Source organism: Diabrotica undecimpunctata, chromosome 1 (assembly GCF_040954645.1).
Source record: "Diabrotica undecimpunctata isolate CICGRU chromosome 1, icDiaUnde3, whole genome shotgun sequence".
Lineage (NCBI taxonomy): Eukaryota > Metazoa > Arthropoda > Insecta > Coleoptera > Chrysomelidae > Diabrotica > Diabrotica undecimpunctata.
Window position 1 is genome coordinate 16,716,923 of NC_092803.1, and position 27,346 is coordinate 16,744,268.

The following is a 27,346-nucleotide window of genomic DNA, read 5'->3' on the forward strand; positions in this document are numbered from 1 at the left end:
TAAGATTTCATGTGACAGTTGGGACAAATAATAACATAACCCAACTAAATTTGATTTCTTAAACAAGGAAAGACTCTCTTCCCTTGTTTAATTTGGCCTCTCAAGATGGCACTTCCTTCTCTAACAATATTTTTGCCCCCACTACCTTTACATTCCCTCTTTTGTCTTTTTGTTTGATGAGCCCGAGCCTAGTGCCTTTCCTTGTGTAACCTCCACTCTGTCATTAAAGAGGGTACAGCCTTACTAATGAAGTTATTACCACATCTTATTTTAAACATATCAACTGGCAAGCCCATCTATTCGTGTTCTCAATCGACTACAGGCGGCAGCACTTGTTTTGAAAGATGGCGGACCAAATAGGGATATCGTTTGTTGATATTGTAAATTTGATAGGGAATTACCTATCTTCAGATTTCTTTTCTTCTTATCGCTCATTATTTTTAAAATTTTATGAAATTTATACTAGTTTTAGACTTTAATTTATTCAAATCTTTGACATTTATCCCTATTTTAGTCTATTAAGTTTTCTTCTTCTTCTTATTCGTATTGTTTCCTGTCCATAATAATATATTTTATTATTTTAATGTTTATTTTCAACCTGCACTTTTTTATCTCACTGTCCTGGTGTTTAAATACTCCAATTGTTTCTTTATTTATTTTATTTTGTTTATGGCGAAAATTATTTTCTTCTTTTCGTTTCTAATCAATTGGTTTTTATTATATTTTCTAAAACTAAATCATAAAACTAAGTTGTGGCATTAAAATTACCGCATTTATTTAATGTCTAGGTCAATACATTTCGTTATTTCACTTAAAACATTAATTATTCATCATTTCGGAAGGCGGGATAGTATTTTCCATTTTTTCCGTAAAACAACAGCTCCAATAAAGTCCAATCAACGAAGGTTGAACTTTATTTACATAAATTATTCCCACGTAGTCTATTTTTATGGTATTTGCATCATCCACCAACGCTGACCTACTCAACGCCGAAGGACTCACTATTTTCAAATGCTCCAGAGATGCATAATTTAATTTGGGAAGACAAGTTCTTCAAGTAATACCTAGGCGAACAAAATTAAACGAGGGTGGATGTTTGGAGTGGTTCGAAAGTAGTGAATGGTGCCAGAAAGTATGACTGAAATATGTACGGGGAGTGCATTTATGATCAAATCTGACTGTTTATGTTTTACATACTTTCTGTCGACGATTATACTTAGCGTTAATATAACAAAGTTAGTGACGGCATCATTTTGATGTTTTAAAGAACTATATTGATGAAATTAATAATGACACATGGGACACAAATTTAATACAAATTTTTATAACAACTGCTGATAAGGAGAAAGATGAGATACAGTAGATCCGATCGATATTTGGTCATTGTCCTCTTTTGTATTATAGGAAACACGTAGATAAGAAACAGGCAAAAACATGCGAGCCAAACTTATGTCGTCGGTTACAAGAATTAGAAAATGGCTAATATTACCATGAACGTTTCTACAAGTAATAATATTTCATTGGGTTTAATACATTTATTTAAACATACTTTTTAACAAAGTCTCCAAGAATCAACAATGTCCCAAAACCCATGTTCTAACAATGATCTTGACAAGTAGTGACAACTGACAAAGAGTCTCCATACATTGTGCCTAGAGCCCCGTGACCGTAATCATAACCTACTGATATGACATCTTTCCCCTTACATTTGATAGTCCTTAAAACGCACTGGAGGCCTTTTGATTCTAGCACTAGTTCTATTTTCAGCATTCATCTGGGAGGTTGAAGGTTCCTCTACTCCACAACTCTGATTCCCAGATGAGGAGTTTAATGATCTATCATTATGTGCGAAATCAGTATTCTTCTTAATTTCCGCTTTAACTAGGGAAGGCCTCAAGTGATAACTGTTTCGCCTGACCACTTCCCCATTTTCTTTCTGCACTAAATAAGATCTGGGTGCCTCATCTATTTTTTCCATAATTTTACCTGGTCTCCATTCTCTACCCTCTCTGACACCTACATTCTCTCCTGGCACTATTTCTCTTCTTACCTTGGTGTTTCTATCATAATAATTTTTATATTCGTTTCTTTTTGCCTCTAGTTTCTCCCACTCTTCCTTTAGATTAACGTCTTTGTGCTTTTTATTTGATGGTAGCTTCGATCTAAGAACCCTGTTAGTCACTAATTGGGCCGGTGTTTTATCTGTTCCATTTATTGGAGTATTTCGATACTCCAGGAGCGCCATATCTAAGTCGTCACACTTTCTAAGCATGTTTTTTGCAATTTGAACGGCTCGTTCTGCCTGCCCATTAGACCGTGGATAGCGGGGACTGGACGTTACAAACCGAAAATCCCAGTCTTTAGCAAATTGCTGACAATGCCACGAATTATAAGGCATGTTATCTGATATGACTTCATAGGGTATTCCGTGTGTTGAAAAAATTTTCTTTAACTCCTTGATGACCACCTGAGAAGTTTTTGAATTAATTTTCACTATATCGAGCCATTTAGAAAAATAATCGATCAGAACTAGATATGACTGTCCACCATAATCTAATATATCACTTGCTACCTTTTCAAAAGGTGCTTGAGGCAACTCTCTAAGTAATAGTGGTTCTTTAGCATTGTGACTTTTAAATATCTCACACTTGCCACAATTTCTTACCCAGTCTTCTATACTTTTGTTCATTTGTGGCCAATGTAATATCTGTCTTGCTCTCTGTTGGGTTTTCTGAATGCCAAAATGACTTGAATGCAATAATCTTAGCATGCTCTCTCTCAATATTTTTGGGACTATAACTCTGTCTTTGTAAAATATTAGTCCGTCAAGTAAATATAGTTCATTTCTTATATAATAATAATACCTAATTGAATCGCTTACTCTTGACAAAGTTTTGGGCCACCCTTGTATACAATATTTCTTTACTAGTTTCAGATCCTCATCAGCATCCACTTCAGTCCTAAATTGTTCTCTCTTCTCATCAGTCATGTCAATAGTATGAACTATTTCTGTAATAAATTTATCATCATCCACTTCATCTTTTATAAAATTCCTCGATAATAAATCTGCCACATGCATGAACTTGCCTGGCTTAAATTTTACCTCTATGTCATATTTAGATAATCTTACCCTAATCCTTTGTAATCTCGGCGACATTATGTCCGCAATGCCTTTATGCATTAATGCCTCCAAAGGCTTATGGTCAGAATCAATTTGCACTTTCCTTCCGTAGATAAAATTGTGAAATTTATTGCATGCATAAAGGATTGCCAAGAACTCCTTTTCAATTTGACTCATATTTGACTCTGCTTTCGTTAGGACCCTAGATGCAAATGCTACCGGTCTGTTATTCTGTAAGAGACAGCACCCCAAGCCATTACTACTACTGTCAGTCTGTATCACGGTTGGTAACTTCTCATTGAAATTGGCAAGCACACTACTTGACATCATTACTTCTTTTATTTTATTTAGTGCATCAGAATGTCTATATGTCCATACCCATGCATTACTTTTTTTTAATAGTTCTCTTAAGGGCGTGGAAATCTCTGACAAGTTTGGAATGAATGCCCTTAAATAATTTACCATTCCCAAAATTTGTTGTAATTCCTTTTTATTTTCTGGATCCTTCAATCTTCTTATCGCTTCTACTTTTTTGTTGTCAGCTCTCATCCCATCTTTATCAAAGATATGACCCAAGTATCTAACACTTTCAACGCAATATTGTATTTTGTTTGGGTTAAATTTCACATTTAGTTCTCTAGCCCTATCTAACACCTTATTCAGTGTATTATTATGCTCTTCTATTGACTCACCACAAATTAATAGATCATCGAAGTAGACTATACAACCTGGAATATCTGCAAAATTTTCAGAATTTAATTTCTGGAAGTATTCAGGTGCTATGTTAAGACCAAATGGCAGGCGGCAAAATTTATATGTGCCAAATATAGTGCCAAAAGCACATAAATTACTGGATTGCTCATCCAGTTCTACTTGGTAAAAACCCTCCTTAAAATCTAGAACTGTAAAAAATGACTTACCCTGTAACATTGAACGAATCTCATCAACAGTAGGTATTATACAAAATTCCCGTTCCAATGCCTTGTTCAGGTCACGAGGATCTAGGCAGATACGTAATGATTTATCAGTTTTCTCAACAATTACCAGGTTACTAAGCCACTGCGTAGGACCATCAACCTTTGCTATGATTCCTCGCTTTTCAAGATCAATTAGTTGATTATTAAGTTTAGGCTTGATTGTAAGTGGGACTCTACGAGGTGGCCTAGCCACTGGCACTGCATTTTCTTTAAGCTTTAAACTACATTTTTTCTGAAATTTACCTAAACCTGAAAAAACATCCTTATTCATTTCTACAAATTTTTCTTTAGAATGCAGTGTTATGTTATCAATTTTATTAATTAAATCAAGCTCTATGGTAGAACATAAACCCAAGATAGGTGTTGATCTTTCCTTTACAACAACAAAATCTAATAAATGATCAATATTTTTATATTTACAGACAAGTTTTATTATACCCAAAGGAATGATCTTAAAACCACCATATGTCTCAAGTATGACCTTAGTTTCTTTTAATTCATTAATTTTGCAAACTTTTTCAACAAAAACCTTGGGTAAAATGTTAACCTGTGCCCCTGTATCTATTTTAAAGGGTATATCAATGTTATTAATTTTTAAATTTTCCATCCAGTCTTTATTATTTTTATTCTTAATTTCATTAACAGTGATTGATGAAATCATGAAATCATCTACTTCATTATTTTAACTTTCTTCCACTTGTACCTCTCTTACTAACCTACCATGATAACACACTTTATCAAAATGCCCATATTTACCACACTTTCTACACTTTTTTCCATATGCTGGACACCTCCTTGGTCCATGGACACTCCCACAGTTTCTGCAGTTAAATTCACCTCTAGAAGAACTTGCACCCCTGACTGTTTGGACTGAATTATGCCCCTGCTTGACTTTACTTCCAATTGATTCAATTTTCACCTTCTCTAAGCTGTTCTGAACTTCTTTTATTTGAGCTTGGGATACTTCATGCATTTTACATATTTCAATAGCTTTAGTCAGATCTAAATTAATTGTTTTTAACATGCTTTGTTGTGCATCCTTACTATTGGTGCCTAATACTATTCTATCTCTGACCATTGAAAATGCTTCAACACCAAACTCACAATTTCTTACTTTATTTTTTAAATCTGTTAAAAAGTGGTCAAAAGGCTCTCCTTCTTCTTGAATGCGCTTATAAAACAAATATCTTTCATAAACCACGTTTTTTCTAGGGGTAACATAAGACTCAAATGCTTCCAATACATCTGCTAGCTTTCCTTGTTGGACCTCTGTTAATTCCAAACTGTTATAAATCTCAATGCCTTCTTCTCCAATTAAATTGAGTAAAATTGCTACCTTAACTTCATCACTTTTACCACTTTTTCCTGATGGCATCAGATATATTTCAAAACTTTGCTTAAATCGTTTAAAATTTTCGGCCACATTGCCTTCAAATGATAATGGATTTGGTAACCTTGCTTCCATGATTTTTGTTTAATTTCCACTAGACTGCGCCAAGTAATAATATTTCATTGGGTTTAATACATTTATTTAAACATACTTTTTAACAAAGTCTCCAAGAATCAACAATGTCCCAAAACCCATGTTCTAACAATGATCTTGACAAGTAGTGACAACTGACAAAGAGTCTCCATACATTGTGCCTAGAGCCCCGTGACCGTAATCATAACCTACTGATATGACACTACACTTCTCATTTATTGGATTTTGAAAACTGAGTATACATTTCTGAACGTGACATTTGAATTTTTGGAAACCTACAGCTTGTCCAATAACCTATACCGTAAATAAATATTTAAACCGCAGTAATCAGAAATAAAAGTGTTTGCTCACAGACACTTCGTCTAAGGACTAACAATCCCATCAATGATTATCATCCTGTGGCTGCCTTTATTCGATGTATGCTGTGTGTATGGACAGGCGGCTTAAGTTCGTCGATTTAGTTTCTGTGAGTAGAAAATAGACGTAATATAAAAAATTATTCGTGAATAATGTCATACTTGTGTAAAGATCTAGCGGATGGACTCTATAAGACTCTTACACGGAACTCAAAATCACAAAATCTAGAAACAACGGTCATCATTGGAGATTTTAACGCAAAAATCTGCAAAGGTAAATGTCAGATTCTGATCAAAGAGTATATTTTCTGATCACATATACATACCCTAGATTCTTACTTTACTAGAAAAAACCTGCAAAAAAACAAAACATGAAAAACTAAATACAGACAAGTTAAATCGTAAAGAAAACGCAGAACAACTGAAACAAGACATCAATGACAATGTAGAAAAATATTAAAATACATAATTTCAAGAATTTGCGACATGAGTGACAAATTTTTAAAACAGCGGTTAAGGAGCTAAGTAGAAAAGTTCTTAGAAAAACAATATAAGAGAAAAAATATTGAAGGTTTTAGGATAATGAACGATAACATATTAGTTACGAAATATAACAAAAACAAAAATAAGAGTACATTTACTTATAAATGTGACGAAATTTCTTATAGTTTGCATAAAAAACCCAAAGAACTTACTGGAGTAACAAAAAGAAATGGAAAAGATCGATAAAAACCAATAAATCTAGTGGTCCAGAGCAGATACCAGATGACGAAAATCTGGATACTTTTGTGAGGTTATTTAATACAAAACAGAAATCTACATTTATATGGCTACCAAACTAAAAGGAATTCTGAATTACTGATTATATATTGGTGTAATTCTACTTTTACATCATTTCCTGTACCCTTACTGGGAAATTAATTAACTGGGATCAAACAACATCACAAAATACCTATACACTAATTAATAAAAAAATGTTTCTTATATATGGCAACTAGACATCGAGACTTAGACGGAATGGACAGTCGGAGTGTGACGTCACAGCTGTCATATTGTTATTATTACTTTCCAAACAAAAGTTGAAATGAAAAGATGAAAGTATAGCGTTTTTTACGATAATACCATCATAATTCAGTGTTCTGTTTCTATGAAATATATTTTAAAAGTTTAAATTAAAGACATTCTAACCTTACTTTCTTGATACATGCATTTTATTGTTATTTTTATAAAACAACATGCCTTATTATTTACACAACATTGTAAAATTGTTGTAGTAACTCATAGTATACTTAGATATTGCCAAAAACGAAAAGATTCTGTAAAAAAAATGAAAAAATAACGAAAAATACAAATTATCCATACTAAACAAGGTTTGTTTGGAAAGTGAAACTGACAGATGTCAATTAAATCTACGTCATCACTCCGACGGTCCATTCTTATTTCTAAATGCCATACTTCAATGACATTAACGCTAGGACCGTCGTAAGGCGGAAAAAACAAAAAGTACAGCTTGTCAAATTTAAGGTGATACTTGACAAATTTGTCCACTTGCGTAGAAAATTAAGTGAGAACGCATTCGGAGGAAAAGAGAGACATAATGCGCTCGGTCTCTTCGCCTCGTTGGTACACTCTATGCTACAAGTTTACAGAGAGTGACCTTATTTATTAATGGAACTTCTATGATATGTTATTTTGACGTTTTAAGTTTTCCTTCGGAAATTTTTCTCAAAATACAAAATATTTTGTTTTTGTTACTTGGTAAAAAAATTCTTCTAATAATTATATTTTATTTGACTCATTAATATTGACCATTCAGTCGTGTTGAAGCGGCAGTTTTTTCGAACACTTCTATAAATGTCTCGTTCTGTAATTTTATAAAAGGAATATTGGCAGAGATGAAAGCTTTACATTTGCGTTACAGTAAACTGTATAAAAATAAAAGAACAGTAGGTCTAAATTTTAGTAAGTCATAAATATTTTAATCTGTTTATTTCTTTACAGTAAAATAATACCAGCCCCGTTGGGATGGCTGTCAACATCCGGTATTTAGGTACTAAACTGTATAACTTTATTAACTTTAGTGAATATTTTATTTTTGTAAGGAGATTTTGTAGAAATATTTATATATTTTAAGTAAGAAAAACAAAATTTGTTTAATTTATTGGTATTTCGTATTTTGAGTTAACGATTTCCAAAGTGGAACTCGAAACTTCAAAATAAACTTATTTTAAACTAAAATTGTGGCTTATTCCCAATAAAAATAGTAAATTACAATATTATGCCACAAGAAAATAGCCTAAGAATAATTTTTATTTTAAATAAAAACACACACACACAAGCGTACAACCCAGCTCCTACAGAGATATGTGTGTTAACCATTCCTTCATTTCGTCTTTTCTACACCTCATAATGGAACATTTTTGCACTTGGACATTGTGGTATGATGCATTGTCTATAACCAATACACTTACGGGCTGGTATATTAGGAATAAGTTTTTCATGAATCCATTTTTTATAATTATTATAGTTCATCTCCAGACTTCGTACCAGATTTAAATGTCAAACATGCGTTTTTTAAGAACCCCATTTGGCCGCCGGCGTAAACAATAATCAGCCTTTGCCCTTTGGACACTGGCTTGTGCAAACCTTCGGTGGTATTGTCTCCCCAGTATCTGTCATGGGTATGAGAGGAATGAATATAAGTTTCATCCATGTAAATTATGGGCCGATTTTCTTCCCTATATTGTTTAATATTTCTGAGAAACTTCCTCCGGAGCACTTGTATATTGGGTTTTCCATTAGGATTTTCCTGTTATTCTTAGCTTTCTTCCATCGAAATCCCATATCTCTCATCACTTTTCTCAAAGTTTCATGCGACCCTGTATAAATATTGTCTTCATTAATTTTTTTTGTTATATGTCGCAATGAAGGAACTCGTTTTTCCGTGACGTAATAATTTATTATTATACGCCGAAGTAAACCTTTGTCAAAATCGCCCAAGTTGGATTTTGGGGAAGATCTCATTCTTTTGTTAGGCGTCGAAAATGATGTAGAAGCACCTTCTTCTGTATTTTTTATTTCACGAGAGATCCGTTTTATAGTGGCTAAACTTACTCCCGTTGCTAAGGAAGCACGCTCTTAAACTTTTTTAAAATCTTTAACATGCGGATTTTGCATCGCTTCTCTCTGTTTAATTATTGTTAAATACTTAACAATAATTATTTAAAAAGTCAAATCATTATAATACAATATTTCTTCAACACACAGTAACTTTAAACATAAGTAAAATAAAAAAAACTTTGTCGAAGACTATACAAGTACCTTGCACTTCGAAGAGCCAAGAAATAATAAGGACGAATTGTGTTGTGGTCGAATGCGCATCGTGGATGGAGCCTAATTTCAAATCGGCCAAGTATCACGTTAAATTTGACAAGCAATACGTTGTAGTCTCGAAAAAATAACTTTTTTTTGGTTTCGGTCGTACGAAAGGCCGGTTCATACAGCTGCAAAATGTAATTTTCGCCGATATTTATTATCATATGCAAGAGTAGACTGAAAATCAGTATATAATACCACCACTTTTTCCGAGCAGCAGACCGATTGAAATAATTTTGACATATGACATTTGGCATTTCATGTTTCTAAATTATGTCAGACTGGTATGTATTGAGTAATGTAGATTAACGTCGAAAAAGCAGGCATTTAAAATAAGCTACATACCATGTTTATAGGTTAAGCGATAAATGTAGTGATTTTGAAGGTGTTTATGTATTAGAAACACATACATAATTTTAAAACAAAAAAGGGGCGTGGCGCTTGGGGAGTGCCGACAGCCATACTTCTTATAGCGCTTTATTACTATAATGTGACTAATGAAATTTTATATCTGCTTATTACTGAATTTTTAATGTTTTTTATAATAACAAAACACATTTAAGTTCTTTAAAATGTAAAAATCTTAAATTAATTATTTTTAAAGAAAATAATTAAATCTTAATTATTTTCTTTAAAAAGTTTGTTTAATTATTTTAGTAATTTTCAAAATTTGTTAACTGTTATATAGAATTTATTCGTCATTAAGATAATCATTATTTTCTTGTGTTTATGTTTAATTACTTCATTTTGATTATCATTATAATGGATTAAAAAAAAGCAAGAAATTTCTCCTCTTCGGTGAATCTAACTTTAGTCATTCGTTTGAAAAGTAAAAAAAAGTGCATGGATATAAAGATAACCACGGTTTTAGTAACGGTAGTCCAAAGGACTATAAAGGGTGTTCAGAAACTCTCCTGACAAACGAAGACCGTAGATTCCTCAGATAATTTTAAGACAAATTAACCCAATTCACCTAGTCCGAAAATGCTTCCTAAGGGAGCTAGAGCTCTTTGAAGATGGCGCCTTAATGGTAATTAGATTTTTTTAAATTCCTCCAGAACGCTTCTATTTACAAAAATGAAAACTGGTACGATTATTTATACTCCAGAGTTAAAGCGATTTCATAAATTGCTTATTTCTAGTACCGATCCTAGGCATCCGTTTTGGGTAGGTCGATGGTTATTTTAACGCATAATTTTTTAGCTTTATCTTTTATGCATTCGTGATACTAGATTTTTAAATTTTCAGGTGTCAAATTGTGGTCAGTTCGCGAAGTTTATGTTTTTTTTTTAGTTTTTTACTTTGTGGCATTCAAATATAACAATTTCAATTCAACAAAAATGGTTTTATTAATGAGGAATACGCTGATAAGCTTTAGTTTATGGCTAAAGTGAGGTGTAACGATCGAGAAGCACAACGTAGATACCCTGAAAAATTTCCCAATCGTGATCCTACTCACTTAATATTTACAGCTCTTCATTAACGATTAAGAGAAACAAGTTCAGTGGTCTCAAAAAATAATGAAAGAGGACGACATGATTATGTATCCGCAGCACATGAGGATGTTATTTTAATGAAAGATGAGGAAAATCCAGAAATTAGCGTTTAAGGACTATCTGCCATGTATCCCACAATTTTAAAATCTTACGTAGGAAATATCTTATATATATATATATATATATATATATATATATATATATATATATATATATATATTACAGGATCCAACTTGTAAATATAATACATTTTGGAGACGGCTATCGCCGTATTCCCGTTCTCCTCCGCCAATCCTCCGGGTCCAAGGCATGCTCCTCCTTCAAACCTCTCGATTTCATAGCTCTTCTAATTCCTTCATTCCATGAGCGTCGAGGTCTACCTCTTTTTCTTCTTCCAGGGGGCTTCCATCTGTGAAGTTTTTGGTGCCAACGTTCGTCAGGCATTCTCCATAGGTGTCCAAACCATTTTAAACCTCTTCTTTATATTCTGTTAATGACCGTTTCTGTAGCAGTCATGTTATTTCTTATAGATTCGTTGGTCTTCCTTTCCATCCTTGATGTTCTAGCACTTCTCAAATAATCCATTTCAACTGCCAACAATCTTCTCTTAAGGTCTGCATTAATTATCTATACTTCAGAGCCATAACAAAGAACAGATTCAACCATGGTTTGCCCTATTCTTTTTTTGTTCCTTTTGGAAATGTTGCGATCCCACCATAAGGAGTTCAGACATCCTACAATTTTACGTCCCTGATTTATTCGGTATTTAATTTCGGTTTCTCCCAAGCCGTTCTTATCAATGAGTGCACCTAAATATTTAAATTTTTCCACTTGTTTGATTTCCACGTCCTCGACTATCAACACTTTAAACCTTGCATCTGAATTGATAACTAAATATTCTGTTTTCTTCATACTGACTTGTAACCCCCATTTTACATATTCTCTGTATAGACGCTTTATCATAAATTCTAGATCATAAGAATCTTGAGCTAGGACGACTTGGTCATCCGCAAAGTTCAGGGAAAACAGTATGTCATTTCCTATGGGGATTCCCATTCCCTGGCAGTGGTTTTTCCAATTTTGGAGGGCTGCCTCAATATATAAATTAAACAGTAATGGTGACATACTGCATCCTTGTCTTAGTCCTTTAGTTACTTTTATTGGCTCTGATAGTCTATTTCCAATTTTTAGGTAAGTAGTGTTATCCCTGTATACTTTTGTAATTATTCTTAAAAGGTATGGACTAATGCCGAGTTGTAAAGCTTGCCACAATTTAAGTCTTGGAACTGTATCATACGCTTTTTCTAGGTCGATGAAGGCTAGATGTACTTCGGTACCAACCGCTATTCTTTTTTCTATTAATTGTTACCAGGCGTAAATCCACTTTGGTCTTCGCTAATTATCTATAAAAGGAAATATCTTAAACAACGAAAATTTATATCCTTTTCATTTTACAAAGGTACAAGTACTGCCACAAGGAGATTTTCCTGCTCGTGAAGAATTCGCTAGATGGTTACAAAATCAGAAAAATCAAAATGACAATTTTTTTCAGGTACATTTTATTTTCGACATAGCTACATTCACAAAAAATGGAATTTTTAATGTGCATAATGCACAATATAATTCTTATGTTGGTGAAAATCCCCACGTTGTTCAAGAATTTAAGCATCAGCATAGGTTTAGCATAAACGTTTGGATAAGGGTAGTTAACTATTGGGCCTGTGGAATTGCCTGCTCGTTTAAATGGTGCTGATTACTTACATTTCCTGCGAAATGTTTTACCTGATTTATTAAATGATGTGCCTTTAAATATTTGGCAAAACTTATGGTTTCTACATGACGGCTGTCAGGCCTACTTTAGCAGGAATGTACGAGACTTTTTCGATAATAACTACGAATATTAGTGAATTGGAAGAGGCGGTCCAGTTGCTTGGCCAACAAGGTCACCGAATTTTAATTCTTGCGATTATTGCGTTTGGGGATACATAAAAGCATTTGTTTATTCCGTTCCGATACAAAATCGTCCACAACTCTGGCCAAGGATACAAGATGCCTGCAACTAATTTAGAAATAACTTTGGAATTTTTGCAGGAATTCGGCGTTCTCTAAGCAAAAAGGCAAATTTATGCAAGAATCTAATGGTCATCACATAGAGCATCTTTTGTAACTATCTACTTTTGATACTTGTTCTGTTGTGGTAGTTTCGTTCCATCGTAATAAACGCTTTGTTTTTAAAACCCTTTAAATAAAATTTTGTTTCAATTTGATTTTTTGCTTATTTTCCAAAACTTGTTTACAAATTTTGTGCTGCATTTATTGAAACAAAAGATAATTTATAAAATTAATTAAAGTATCTATTAATTTAACTTTTATGACGAAAAAACGAAACATTTTCAAATCAGTTTTTCTAGAAAATGGTGTATTCTACCAACTTAAAGTAAGAATACCTTTCAGTACTAGAATACCTGAAAATTTTAGAATCTAATATAACGGATGCTTTTAAATTAAAGATATAAGAAATTGTTATATCTTGGAATGTCAGTTAAAATTTCAAATTTCGTTATATCCTTGTACAAGAATAGATGGACTTACTTAAAAATAAATGAGAAAGAAATAAATTTTAGCGCCAAGGCTAACGAATATAGGTATACCACATGGTACTATTTTAAGTCCACTTCTCTTTTCATTGTACAATATAGATCTAAAACAGATAGTACCTCCACACTCTAATATATTACTGTTTGCAGATGATGTTGTGTTGTATACCTCCCATGCTATCCTAGACATTTGTAGGCGTCAACCCGAATTTACACTAGATTGTATAAAAAATTATTACCATTCTCTAGGCTTATCAATATCAACTACAAAGACTTCTTCTTCTTAAGGTGCCGTGCATTTCTGCGTAGGCGTCCACCGTACATCGTCTTGTCAGGTGAGATGTTAAATAGTCAGGATTAAATAATTCTGTTTTTAGCAGCATTGCGAAGCATTTCATAGCTGTGGATTTCTGTCCATTGTCGAATATTGCGCAGCCATTACATTTTTTTACGTCCCAGACCTCTCCTACCCTCTATCTTCCCTTCGAGTATCAGTTGCTGAAAAGTATATCTTTCTCCTCGTAATAAGTGTCTCAAGTATGCAGTCTTCTTACTTTTTAAATAACTAAAAAGTTCCCTATCCTGTAAGCCCGCTCTTCTGAGTACTTCCTCATTTCTGACCCTGCCCGTCCATGATATTCTAAGCATTCGACGCATGCACCACATTTCAAACACTTCAAATTTGTTAATGGAACTGGCCTTTAAAGTCCATGCTTCCATTCCATACAAGAGAACAGGCCACACGTAACACTTAAGCATCTTGTATCCGAGGTTGAAGTCCAATTTGCGATCAGTCAGAAACTTACGAAGCCTCAAAAAAGCATTTCTGGCTTGTTCAACTCTGCTCTTTATTTCATTCTCGGGGTCCCAACCCTAATTCATCAAACAACCCAAGTATTTAAATTGCCTGACCTGTTCGATTTCTTCTCCAGAAACATATATCTCTGCGTTGGGGTAATCATTTCTACTTATAATCATTGTTTTTGTCTTCTTGATATTTATTTTCAAACCCGGAGCTTCACTTGCAAGAGTTAGATCATTTAAAAGGCATTGAAGATCTTCGATGTTATCTGCCACTATGGCTGTATCATCGGCATACCTGATGTTATTAATAACTGCCACCGCTTCTGCGAAGGCTTTTTCTACGTATAAATTGAACAGCATTGGAGACAGTATACAACCCTGCCTTACTCCTTTTTTAATGGAGAAATCTTCTGTTTCGTTGAAATTTTGAAGACGTACTGTTGCTGTCTGGTACGTACAATACAGATTGGCGATAATTCTTATATCCTTGTCGTCCAATCCAAACTCTTGTAAGTATTTTATCATCAATTCGTGTTTTACATTATCGGATGCTTTTTCATAATCGATGAAATAGACAAAAACATCCTTTCTTTGATCTAAACAATTCTGTATTAATGTTTGCATACTAAAGATCGCTTCTCTCGTGCCAAGTCCATTTTTGAAACCAAACTGACTTCATCCACTGACCTCTTCACATTTCTTAAATAATCTAATGTGCAGTATTCTCAGGAAAAGTTTTAAAAAGTGACTCATTAGGCTTATTAGTCAATGGTCCTTGCAGAAGTTCGCACGTGGTGTTTTTGGTAGGGGGATAAATGTAGAGCGAAGCCAATCTTTTGGAATCTGGCCCGTATCGTAAATGTCGTTAAAGAGCTTGACAATAATGTCTAGGTTTTCTTCATTAAGTAACTTGATTGTTTCTGCGTACATATCATCTGGTCCTGGGGTTTTGTTACTTTTTAATAGTTTGATAGCGTGTACAATTTCAGCTTTCAAAATACTTGGGCCATACAAATGGTCTCCCAGTTGTGGTGATTTTTGTGTTCTGTCATCATTGAACAAATTGACTGTGTACAATTTCCAAGTATTTGGACAAAGACTAAAACAAACACAAAAACAAAGACAAAGACTAAAATTTGTTTTTTTTTCCAAAAAACGCCAAACTCCTCAAGGTAACTTCAAATTAGGAAATATAGAATTTCCAATCAAAAATTGTGTAAAATATCTAGGCACATATTTGGATCGTAAACTGTTATGGAAGGATCAAATTCATTGTATTATAAAAAAATCGGAAAACTCCATGAATATCCTTAGAGCATTTTGTAAAACCAGTTGGTAAACTGACCCGAATATTGGTTACTTAAAATCTGCTCCTATTACTATTATTGAAATTGAAGCTAAAGAGCCACCTCTTACACTACGCAGACAGTTTTGTATAGATAAGCTTGTAGCTAGAGCTATCTCAAAAAAGTTCAGCTATTTAAAAAATATTCGTAACTTGAATATATTAGACTTAAGCCACAAATATTTGCGTAACAAAAAAATTCTCATATACGTTAAAAGTTATAGGAAATTAACAATATTTGAAGAACAATTGTATCAAAATAAAATACCACCAATTTATGCTCAACCTCCGAAGACTCTTTTCTCCAAGGTAATAGAAACATATTATATGGATTCAAAGCTTCCAAGAAGTATGATCAACAAAACAATTAAAGATAAGTGGCCTGCATTTCAATATATTTTTACTGACGGCTCTAAAATTCAAAATAAAACCTGTTGTGCAATATATCACTGGAATTCGGATTACAAAGAATCATGTCGATTGCCCAATGAAGCTTCAATATATACTGCCCAACTATCATCTTTATTACTTGCTTTAAAATATATAGCTTCTATTGGTATGGATAATTATATCATTCTGACGGATTGTAGAAGCATTGTGGACAAACTCACTTCTATCAAAACCACAAAAAACCTAAATCATATTAAGATAGAAATAAAGGGTTTACATTATGATATTACTCGTAGGTAGCTCGATTATTATTCGTTGGGTAAATGGACACTCTGGAATAATTAGTAAATAAAATTATAATCGCCCTAATGATATCCAATCTCCGATAGGAGAGACACTCAAAGAAGAAGAAGATGTCGTACTCTATCAAAAGCTTTTTGATAAACTATAAAGCCGACATAGAGATCCTGATAGCGAACAGAGTAGTAGAGAACAGAGATGTATATGTAATTGTATATTACTGTATACCACAAGGTTAATACACGCGTCTCGATTTTACGCTTCACGTTAAATATTATTTCGGTCCCGTGCAAAAACATCATACCGAGCGATACGAAGTATTCACTTTAATAATTATTATTCTGTAGTGCTCTTTATTGTTTGACTTAAATGTTCAAAATATTATCCTTTGAGATATTATCATAAAACTATTCACTTGTCAAAAAACTGCTTAACTTTGTCTCAAATTTAGGTCAAGAAAGTTTTTGTTTCTTTGGCAAAAAAATCTCTAATCTACTACTGAAACTTCAATAAACAATCTTATAACAAAAATCAATGAGTAATCAAAAGTTGAGTTAAAAAAAAGCTATCATCTTTTATCGGTAGGGAAATGCAAACAGCATCTCGGAAATTGGAAAATAAAAAAGAACAACTTAGGTAGAAAGCAGGTATTGCTATGACTCCAGATTGCAAACTTCCAAATGAAATTACAGTAAGAGTTCCACTTTTAATTGAGTTGATGGTTTCTGAGGTTTGTACGATTTCTTAAAAAACTTAGAAAGTCAGTGAATTTGAGTATCAATTCAGGAAATTGATTAAAAGGTTTATTTTAATAAAAGATGAAATGAAAGGAGTCATATTTTTCCATCGGGTAAATAAGGAGAGAAATCGGCGACGTATCCGTTTTCTGCACTTCACAAAATTTATTTCTCTACGTCTGTCTTAGTGACAATTAACATTTTTAAGTATTTTAATATTTATGTTTATGTATAAATGTTAGGTACACAAATGGACACTTCCGCCGCGACTGTATAAAATATGAAAATATTTTACTAATAATTCTTTCTATCGAACTTTAATACAAAAGTCGAATTGATAATTGCAAAAATTTCACATTGTTTTTATATGAAATTATGAAAATATAAATAAATATAATTTGTTAGTAAATTTTCTTTTAGTGACAGATATTCTTTTAACTTTTTACTTCTCATTTAATGTCTATATTTTGTTAGTTATTTTTTAAGAAGTTTTTAATTTAAACCTGTTTAGAGTAAATATATGATGACTAGAAACGAATTGATCGAGTGAGGGCGTTGTGCCAAAAACCTATGCTAGGTATCAGGAATTGGGAAGGCTTAAGAATAAACCAAGAAAAAGTCGTCAAAAAGAAACAACGCAAATACAAGTTTTGTAAGCTACAGTAGTAAGTATTTCAGTTGGAATGATAAGAAAAAGTCTTCGTGCCCAAGAAGTATACAGCAGTAGATAGTTAGAGGTCCCGAGTTATTCAGGCGGCATAAGATTGATCGCCTAAATTGACGTGTTTAACACCAAAACTGATCATTGGTAATTGGCAAAATGTGCTGCTTTCAGACGAAACCATAATTTGTGTAAAATCAGATCGCCGACGAATTCGTGTAGAATTCGTTCTAGAACCTGTAGTTCTGGAGAGGTGGAGTGGGAGAAAATTTAATTTTTATGCATGATAATGCACCTCCACGTACCAGCAGAGTGACTACAGACTTCCTTGAAGCAGAAGATATCACCTTGAAGAATGGAATAACCCACCACAACAAAATGTTGACAATTTGTTTAGGAGCATGTCCACGCGAATTAAAGCTTGCATAAGGGTTAGGGGTGGTAACAATGACTACTAAAAAAAACATTAATAAATAAAAATAATATAAAAATTATTTGTTTTAGATTGAAATTAAATATCGACTTTAAAAGAAATAGTTTCAAATTATTATTTCAATAATTTATTGTTTTCTTTAATTTGTATCTATTGCTGATTAAAATTGCTTTAAAATAAATATTGTTTGACATCGTATGTTGTTTTTTTTTTAAATTCGCTTGAACTAATAAGAAATAACATATTATTTCACATAATTTGGTTGTGAGTAAATATGTTTTTAATATTTGGAATAGCGTGGGAACTAATTTGCATCACTAAAACATTAAAATATAATCGGAAATATTTCGGAAGTGTCAATAAAAACCGAAAAAGTAACTATTTCCTCATTCAATGACAAGATTAACAATTCATAAGGTTTAATTATGAAACAATAATGAAATGTAAACTACTAAATGATCTACAATTCAAATGAAGAACATTTTATTGCCGACATTGATATTTGTACAAATACCGAATACGTTTGGGTCTGTATTTGGATTATTGTCACGGAAAAATCAGCATTTTTTGAAACCTCCACTTTTTAATTAATATTCAAATAAAAGCCAAACAGTGTTCGGTGTGCAACTATCTGCTGCTTTTATTACCTTCCCGTTTAATTACCTTTTTCTACAGACCAACTATGCCGGTTAAATAATTCAGGACGTTCTCGAACGAATGCCGAATTAACTTTCGAAAACCAGATAAAATAGTTCATAGTTCGCTCCAGAATGTGCTTTATTTGAGTTAACTACATAAATAAACTGATAATAGTGTCCAGGAAGGGAAATAGTTTGCATATGTTATAAATAGATGTATTAGTATATTATGTTTGGCGTTAAGATCCTGGAAGGTCGAGCTCAAAAATTACCGCCGAATTAAAAAAATATATATAAAAAGTATAAGTGGAGAATTGAATAACGAGCTAAGTACAAAAAATATGATCCATGTCATTTCTTCTTCTCAAGGTTTGCACAAGTTATATTAGGAGGGAAAACATCAAATACGTTCTGCGTAAACTCTGGACTAAGACAGGGAGATCTATCTGCTCTCCTCGTTGTTTTTTAACCTAGCATTGGAATATGCCGTGAGAAAAATTTATCTGAAGATAAAACCCGACACAGCTGCTCTCACTCTACTAATACTAATACTTTCACACTAATATTTGGTCCGATTTTGACAGGTTTGTCATACGTAAAAAATGTATGCTTTGTTAAGGAGAACCATGAAAACTATAGTATTACTTATGTTGGACAATAATTTTGTCATTTGTCATCGAATTACCATATAGTACGTCAGTAACCATAAAGTAAACTTTTCAGTCTTCCCAGTGTAGAATCTAACTCTCGTACCTGCCTTTGGAGGCAAATATTTGAAAATTTCAGAAACTCATAAATATTTTAGTGGTCTTTAAAAATTCCTAATTACCGGGCAAGTTTTCTGTTGGTGTTGAGAACACTGAATAAATTATGAGGACAAAAAAGTGCTTCTCGACGTTGTATCTTTCCAGTAAAATCATCCTTAATATAGATTTTCAACACGCCATTAAAATTACTTTTTTTTTGTTCCAGGTAAGGAGATTTTTGTGTCTCAAGTTTGAGTTAAGGGTTGGTCGCAAGGGTATGGTTAGATGATGTAAGTATTAAAAGAATATGCTTTATAGATCTGTCAATAATTGTTGTTTTTTAATAATATTTTAGAAAATATTTTATAGTTTAACTAAGTTTGGTGTTGTTTATTATTTACATATACAAAAATGTCACTTACAAAAATAACAATTAAACTTATGTACGAAATTAGAAGAACGTAAGAAAAAAGAGACAATTTCGAATCCACAATAAAGTTAATTTAATTTTCGAGCCACAAATAAATTAAGGCTTTTGCTCTGTAAATATTTTTCTATAAAAAGAAATATGTTATCGATCTAAATTCATTTTCCGTTGAGCAGCATGTAGTGAAGTTCGACTATTATATTGGAGACCCCTATCAAAGGGTAAGATATTTTTGATACCTTTCGTATTTATTTATATTGAAATATAAGAAGGTGGTACTTACTTTCTGCGTGCATGTCGTATACTGTATTTCGCACTGCCATTTTTGATCCCTCAGATAGATCTGTTGTCTTGTTTTTCAGACGAGGTCTACTTTTGCCTGATTACTGATGATTATTTTCTTTCCTTTTTATAATTGTACATACTGTTCGTCGTGATATTTTTAACGCAACAGATACTCTCTTAAATAGAGAATTGTTCAATGATATATATTTTAATACATTTTAATGTGTTACCTGGTGAACACACGAAAATAGCTCCAACGGCCCGTCATTCATTTTTTTCTAATTAAAAATACTTCAAACACAAGATGTTTTGCTTGAGAATTTAATGGTTGACCAGGCACACTTTAAAAATAAAAACCCCTAAAGAAATATTTTATATCACTCCGTTGATGTGTTTTTAGTCATATTTAAATAACTAAATGTGAATTTAGAGGTTAGAATAAATATCATATTATTCGTAATTAGCTAATAAATAAATTCTTACCCTAATAAATCAAATATGTATATTCAAAGTACAGAAAAGGGTGAAATATTTAAATGACAAGGAAATATTTTATATACTCACTACAAACGCTATCAAAACGAAACTTAAAATTTCCAGTTGGTGAATCAATTACCGACCATAGTCCTATGACTGTCTTTGTTTGATGTATGCTGTTGTGTATAGACAGGCGGCTTAAATTTATCGTTTTTGTTTCTGTGAGTACAAGAGAGAAGTAACATAAAAAAAATTAGTGAATAATGTCATAATTAAAATCCGTAACTAATTTTCGAAATCCGTTCTAATGCTGAAAACAGAGCGACTGCGAAAGCCGTTCTGATGAGGCCGAAATACGTATAAGCGGATGCGCAGGCGCCCTGTACGTGAAATCAAATCTTAACTGTCTTTTCCTTTTTAATGTCATAATTGTGCAAACATCTAGTACTTGGATGGACTGTATAAAATATTACCTAAAATGTTAAATTATAAAACGATAAAAATTATTCTTCAAAATTACACAATAACACAATAACTTCTTCTTCTTCTGCTTCTTCTAAAACGCCTATCCGTTCCGGATGTTGGCGATCATCACGGCTATCTTTACTTTGTTTATTGCAGCGCGGAACAGTTCAGTGGTAGTCGTGTTATACCACTTAAATTTTGAAGCCAGGAAATGCGTCTTCTTCCCGGTCCTCTCTTACCATTTACCTTCCCTTGGAGAATTAGCTGGAGAAGGCCGTAACGTTCTTGATTTCTCATTACATGTCCTAGATATTCCAACTTTTTAGTTTTGACGGTCATGAGAATTTCACATTCTTTCCCCATTCTACGCAGGACATCCACATTAGTAACTCTGTCAACCCAGGATATACGTAAGATGCGCCTATAACACCACATTTCGAAAGTCCACGCTTCCATTCCGTAGAGCAGAACTGTGAATATGTAGCAGTTCAATAGACGGCATTTTGTTTTTAATGATATGTCTCGACTGTTGAAAATGGTTCTCATTTTAACGAATGCTGCTTTTGCTTTTATTATTCGCTGTTTAATTTCTGTTGAGTGGTCCCATTGGTTATTTAAATTGGTGCCTAGATATGTATATTGCTCGACTCTTTCGATATTCTGTTGGTTGATTGTAAGTTGAGTGTTTAGTATTGGTTTTTTACTAATTGTCATAAATTTGGTTTTCTTTATGTTAAGAGCTAGTCCGTATCTGTTGCTGACCTGTTATGCGATTTGTTAATATCTGTAAGTCATTCAGATTATCGGCAAAAACTATAGTGTCATCTGCATATCTAATGTTATTCAACCATTCACCGTTTATTAGTATTCCTTCCGCACAACCGTCTAAAGCTTCCTTAAATACCCATTCAGAATAAATATTGAACAACAATGGGGACAAAATACAGCCCTGTCGTACTCCACGTTCTATTGCAATTTTATCAGTTAACTGGTCTTCTATTTTGATTTTGGCCGTTTGATTGTAGTAAATGTTTCTGATAATTCTAAGATCTTTGTTGTCAATTCCAATTTCTTGCATTAGAGTCATTAATTTGTCATGTTTTACTCTGTCAAATGCCTTCTGATAATCTATAAAGCATACGTATATGTCACAATTCACATCCTTGCATCTCTGAAATAGCACCTGTACAGCAAAAAGGGCCTCCCGTGTTCCCAGAGCATCACGAAATCCGAATTGTGTTCTTGTTAGTTTTTCCCCCGAAAAAGACCCCGAAGGTCATTCAGAGATGAAATCGACGAGGCTATGGAGAAAAGAACCCTGCGAGAGGGAGACTGGAATGACAGGGAAAATTGGAGAAAACGATTGAGTGAAGGAAGACAGTGAAAACTGTGGAAATCCTTAGTAGTAGTAGTAGTTAGTTTTTCCTCACATTTTGTATATATTCTTTTGTGAATGACCTTTAGAAATGTTTTAAGTAAATGGCTCATAAGGCTTATAATTCCATAGTCTTCGCACTTTCTCGTATTGGGTTTTTTTGGAAGATTTATAAAAGTTGACACTAACCATTTTTGGGGAATTATGCCTGTATCATATATATTGTTAAATATATTTGTCAACCATTTTATGCCATCATAGTCCATAAGTTTTAAGAATTCTGAGTGAAAATTATCAGGGCCTACTGCTTTACCATCTTTGGTGCTTTTAATGGCATATTTTGCTTCTTCGACTGTAAATGGTGGTCCAGATTCGCAATTGGTGTTTGTTGTAATACCAGTCTTACTTCGTATATCTTCCAAAGTTTTTTCCACGTATTTAATCCAAATATCCCTTTTATGCTCTATTTCCAGTACTATGTTTCTCTGATTATCTGTCAGGAATCCAGTGTTCTTGTGTTTATATAAGCCTGCCGATTCTTTAATCTTTTTATGGAGGTTAAATGAATCATGTTTTTCTTGTAATGACTCCATCTCTGTACACTTCCAATTTATTTCCCTGTACACCTAAACCAATTTTCTTTTGCTATTTTAATAGCCCTTTTTATTTCGTTATTTATTTTGTTGTAGTAATTCTTATTATCTTTAGCGATTCTTATCTCCTCCGTCATCCATTCCTTTTTATTTGTTCTTTCAGGTTTTAAGTATTTCTCTGTTATTTCTTGACTTACTTTGTGCAAATTTTCTAGTTCTACATCTGTGTTATCTGTTTCTGTACGAGCCCTTGGTTTTTCTGTACGAGCCCACGTTATCTCTTTTAGGCGTTTTTGTACCTTTTCCTTTACTGTTTTATTTTTCAGTTGGTTAATATCGTACTTCATAATTTTTGGTCTTTGAACTTTCTTTAAACTAAGTTTCATTTTGGCGATAAGTGGATTGTGGTCCGAATTTATGTCGGATCCCGGGTACGCTTTAACATATGTTATAGAGTTTCTAACACAATAACACAAAACGAAATCACACCAATCACAAAAAGATTTGAACAAACTTCTTACTACGTCGACTGTTTATATCGTTTTGTATGTCTGAATCCCATTTTAATGTCTATGCATTCAGAAACTGATCAATACTTGTTAAACCAGTAATTTACAAGCACAAAGGAAGCTTTAATAGCATTATTCAAAAAGAACTATTTTCCTAGCAAGTCTATTTCCTTAAAAATTTGTTTCCACAAACCGGAACACTTCGTTAGTTCCACTCGGATGCGTTTGGCCCTAGGACGTCGTTGGTATACAATTCTTCAGAGTATTAGTTTTAAATCTTGTTAGAGAAGTCCTCTTCAACTATAACTAATCGTAAGGTATTTTCAATCCCGCTATAATAATGAATTCTCGAGGAATTCCAATCAGTGAGAAGAATATGAAATAAATATTTAGTTTTATCTATTTTGGTGTCATTACGGACGTACCGGGTGTATAAGAAATACACGTATTGTTTCTATATTGGTAAACGTTGCACAACATTTTTAATTTTCCCAGTATTCAGTTCTTTTTGTAATAAATTTGTGCTGTAGACACTGCAAGATAATTTGATATAAGCTTAGTAAAATAGGAGAGAGGTTATTATGGTATATTTCAGCGTTTTTAAGATTACAGTATGACAAGAGAGACGTTGCTGTTCATCTACGCATAATGTTACAGAACGTTTCATGAAAAACATAGAATAGACTTGTATTCATACTTGTAATGTCAGTTGTATTGTTGTATATAATATCATAAGAGACAAAATTTTGCCGGAAATATTTTTGACTGGCATAAAAGTTTGTTGCCTGGCAATTTTCGTGAATTAAATTTTGACAGTTACATAACGAGATGTCAGTCGAGTGATTCTGTTAAAATTTCATAAGCGAAAATTGCCAAAACGCAACAAACTTGAATAAAACCAGAAGAAAATTTTGCCGATAAATAATTTTCTCTCGAATAATATTCGACAAGACTATTTCACGAGACAATTAATGCACCATATCAACGAAACACAATCTTTATTTATTTGTTAATAATATTTAATGTACAATTATTATAAGCTATAGTAGTTTGGGATTTACGAATCACGTTGGGATGGGCGGCATATGGAAGGATAAGAGACATTTTTAAAACAAATACCCCAATTCACCTGAAAAGGAAGGCATTTAACCAATGCATCTTACCAGTCTTGACCTACGGAGCAGAGACCCTAACTTTAACGAAAGCTATTGCCGAAAAACTGAGGGTAACACAAAGGCGAATGGAGAGATCAATGCTGGGCCTGACCTTGAAAGATCGCGTGAGAAATGAGGAGATACGCCGACGAACTGGCGTAGACGATATTATACTGCGAATCAATAAACAAAAATGGAGGTGAGCTGGACATGTTGCTAGAATGGAAGACGAAAGATGGACGAAGAGATTATTGGAGTGGAGACCAAGAGCCGACAAGCGAAGTCGAGGCAGACCACCCACCCGGTGGACCGACGACCTAAGGAGAATAGAAACAAACTGGATTGCAGTAGCTAGATATAGAGAGAACTGGAGACGTTTGGAGGAGGCCTATATCAAACAATGGATGTGAAAATGGAGCTGGATGATGATGATGATAGTAGTTTGACCATTCTTTTCTACCAAAGCATGATTTTGTGTATTATTGACCTGTAGCATTTGGGAACTCGTAGGTCCAGCTTCTTTTGTTGTTCTGAGATTTTTGATCAACTTCTGGTGGTGACTGGAATCCAGCTTTAGATATGGTTTTAGGGAGCTTGCATTTGAGTGACCTATTAATTTAATTAACTCCTGTTCAGAAACACCTTGCTTGAACAAGGCTGACACAGCTGAAGATCGATGAGAATGGTTTGTTATTTTATGTTTTTTTATGTCTATTCCAATTTTTTCAGCTGACATTTTTGTCCACTTAGATACGGTGTTGATTCCAAGTGGACAGTTTTTGACCCAAGATCCATCCTTCCAGTTGAGGTGAACGGTAAGAAAGAGTCTGTTTGATAAAATCTTTGGTCCCTTTTTTTCCATTAATTTCAAAAATAATCTAACTGGGCATAAATTTTCGTTTGACGAATTTCTTACCATTCATTTGCTGCTTGTCGAACTTGAAACTTTTCGAATCGCCTTGATTTGTTTTTGAAAAAATGCTGTTGTATTCAATTCGGCCTTTAAATTTTTCCATAACATCAAATTCCTTCTGGAAAAAGTGAATCTTGCAGTTTACGACTTCATTGCCTCTCCAAGCAAGTTCAAATGAGCAAAGGTGAAAAAACTTTTTTTTTGTGCTCCATCGGGGGTCTCCTCGTGGTAGCTTTGGATGATTTTTAATAGTTATTTGATGGACAATGCTTTTGAACTGAGTTTTCTTTTTTCTTAAACACTTTGAAACTGCTGCCGCTTGGTATCTCTGGTCAATCTTACACATTTGAAAGATATATATGTGAAAGGGCCTATTTCCTGAGCCTTGGAGGACATCGAGGTTGATACTGCTTCCCAAAGCTAGAGAAAAGTATCGCCCCATCTGTCTGCTTCCATGCATCAGTAAGCTGTATGAAAGGATGCTGCGAGTACGCATAGACGACATGGTTGAGAGGTCAGATGGTTTATCAAGGAGGCAATTTGGTTTTTGTAAAGGGAAAAGCACGATTGATGCAATCATGAGTGTACTTGAAGCATTGCGGAACAGAGGGGATGAACATCGCTGGGCGGCCCTGCTGTTGTTTGATGTTAAGAATACATTCAATACGTTGCAGTGGAACGAGGTAATGAAGGCAACGGAGGAGAGAGAATGTCCTGGTTACCTGATGAATGTGGTGGCGGAGTATCTGTCCGAGAGAAGGATTATGGTGGAAAAGGGCACGATCGTGGACGTGACGGCCGGGGTACCCCAGGGATCTGTCTTGGGCCCGACGCTATGGAATCTGGCATATGACGGGGTTATGGACTCTGAATACGGAGAGGGTACAACCCCCTTCGCATTCGAGGATGACCTCGCTGTACTGGTAGTGGCCCGGGATGAGCCAGATCTCAAATACCGGGTCCGAAACGCAGGCGGCGTCGTAAAGAAATGGATGACGCAGCACGGATTGAAACTTGCGACAGAGAAAACCTAAGCCATCATTCTGAAGGGGACAAGGGACAGGCAAAATATTGAATTAAAATGTGCGGGAGCATGTCTAACACCCAAGAAACAAGTAAAGTATCTAGGAGTGACATTGCACCAGAATGGAAAATGGGGGGAGCACGTGCGGGAGGTGGTCCGGAAGGCTGCGAATAGTGCGGCTGCGTTGGGGAGGGTGATGCCGAACATTGGAGGACCCAAATCCGAAACGAGGAGGGTCTTACACGGTGTTGTACAGTCGATCGTCCTCTACGCGGCCCCAGTCTGGAGCGAGGCGGTAGAGATAACGGCCTATAGGAGTCTCATGACACAAGTAGACAGAACAAGTCTGTTGCGAATGGCATGCGCCTACAAAACTGTGTCGGCGGCTGCCTTGTGGACCATCACTGGATGTGTTCCGTTGCATGTTTTGGCGGTGGAAAGAAAAGAGCTTTATGAGAGAAGAGGCTCAAACCTTACTGTGGCCGAGAGAAGATAGGAAAGGGAAAGGTCAGTTGAAAGATGTCAAGAAGAATGGAACAACACGGAAGATCTGGCACAGTGGACGAAAATGCTGATCCCGAACATAAGAGATTGGGTGGACTGTGGCAACAGGCGACTGGATTATTTACTGACGCAGGTGCTCACAGGACACGGGTGTTTTAGGG

The 27,346-nt window shown here is 34.1% G+C and overlaps 2 protein-coding genes across 7 annotated transcripts in view; one reads left to right on the forward strand and one right to left on the reverse strand.

The window, feature by feature from the left end:
• The window catches only part of tutl (immunoglobulin superfamily member turtle), a 500,395-nt gene that overhangs the window by 88,771 nt on the left and 384,278 nt on the right, over positions 1-27,346 (forward strand). The gene's annotated exons all lie outside the window — the stretch shown is intronic.
• Positions 4,781-5,563, reverse strand: LOC140432379 (uncharacterized). Its single transcript, XM_072520275.1, has one exon. The coding sequence runs from the start codon at positions 5,561-5,563 to the stop codon at positions 4,781-4,783; it is 783 nt and encodes a 260-aa protein (XP_072376376.1).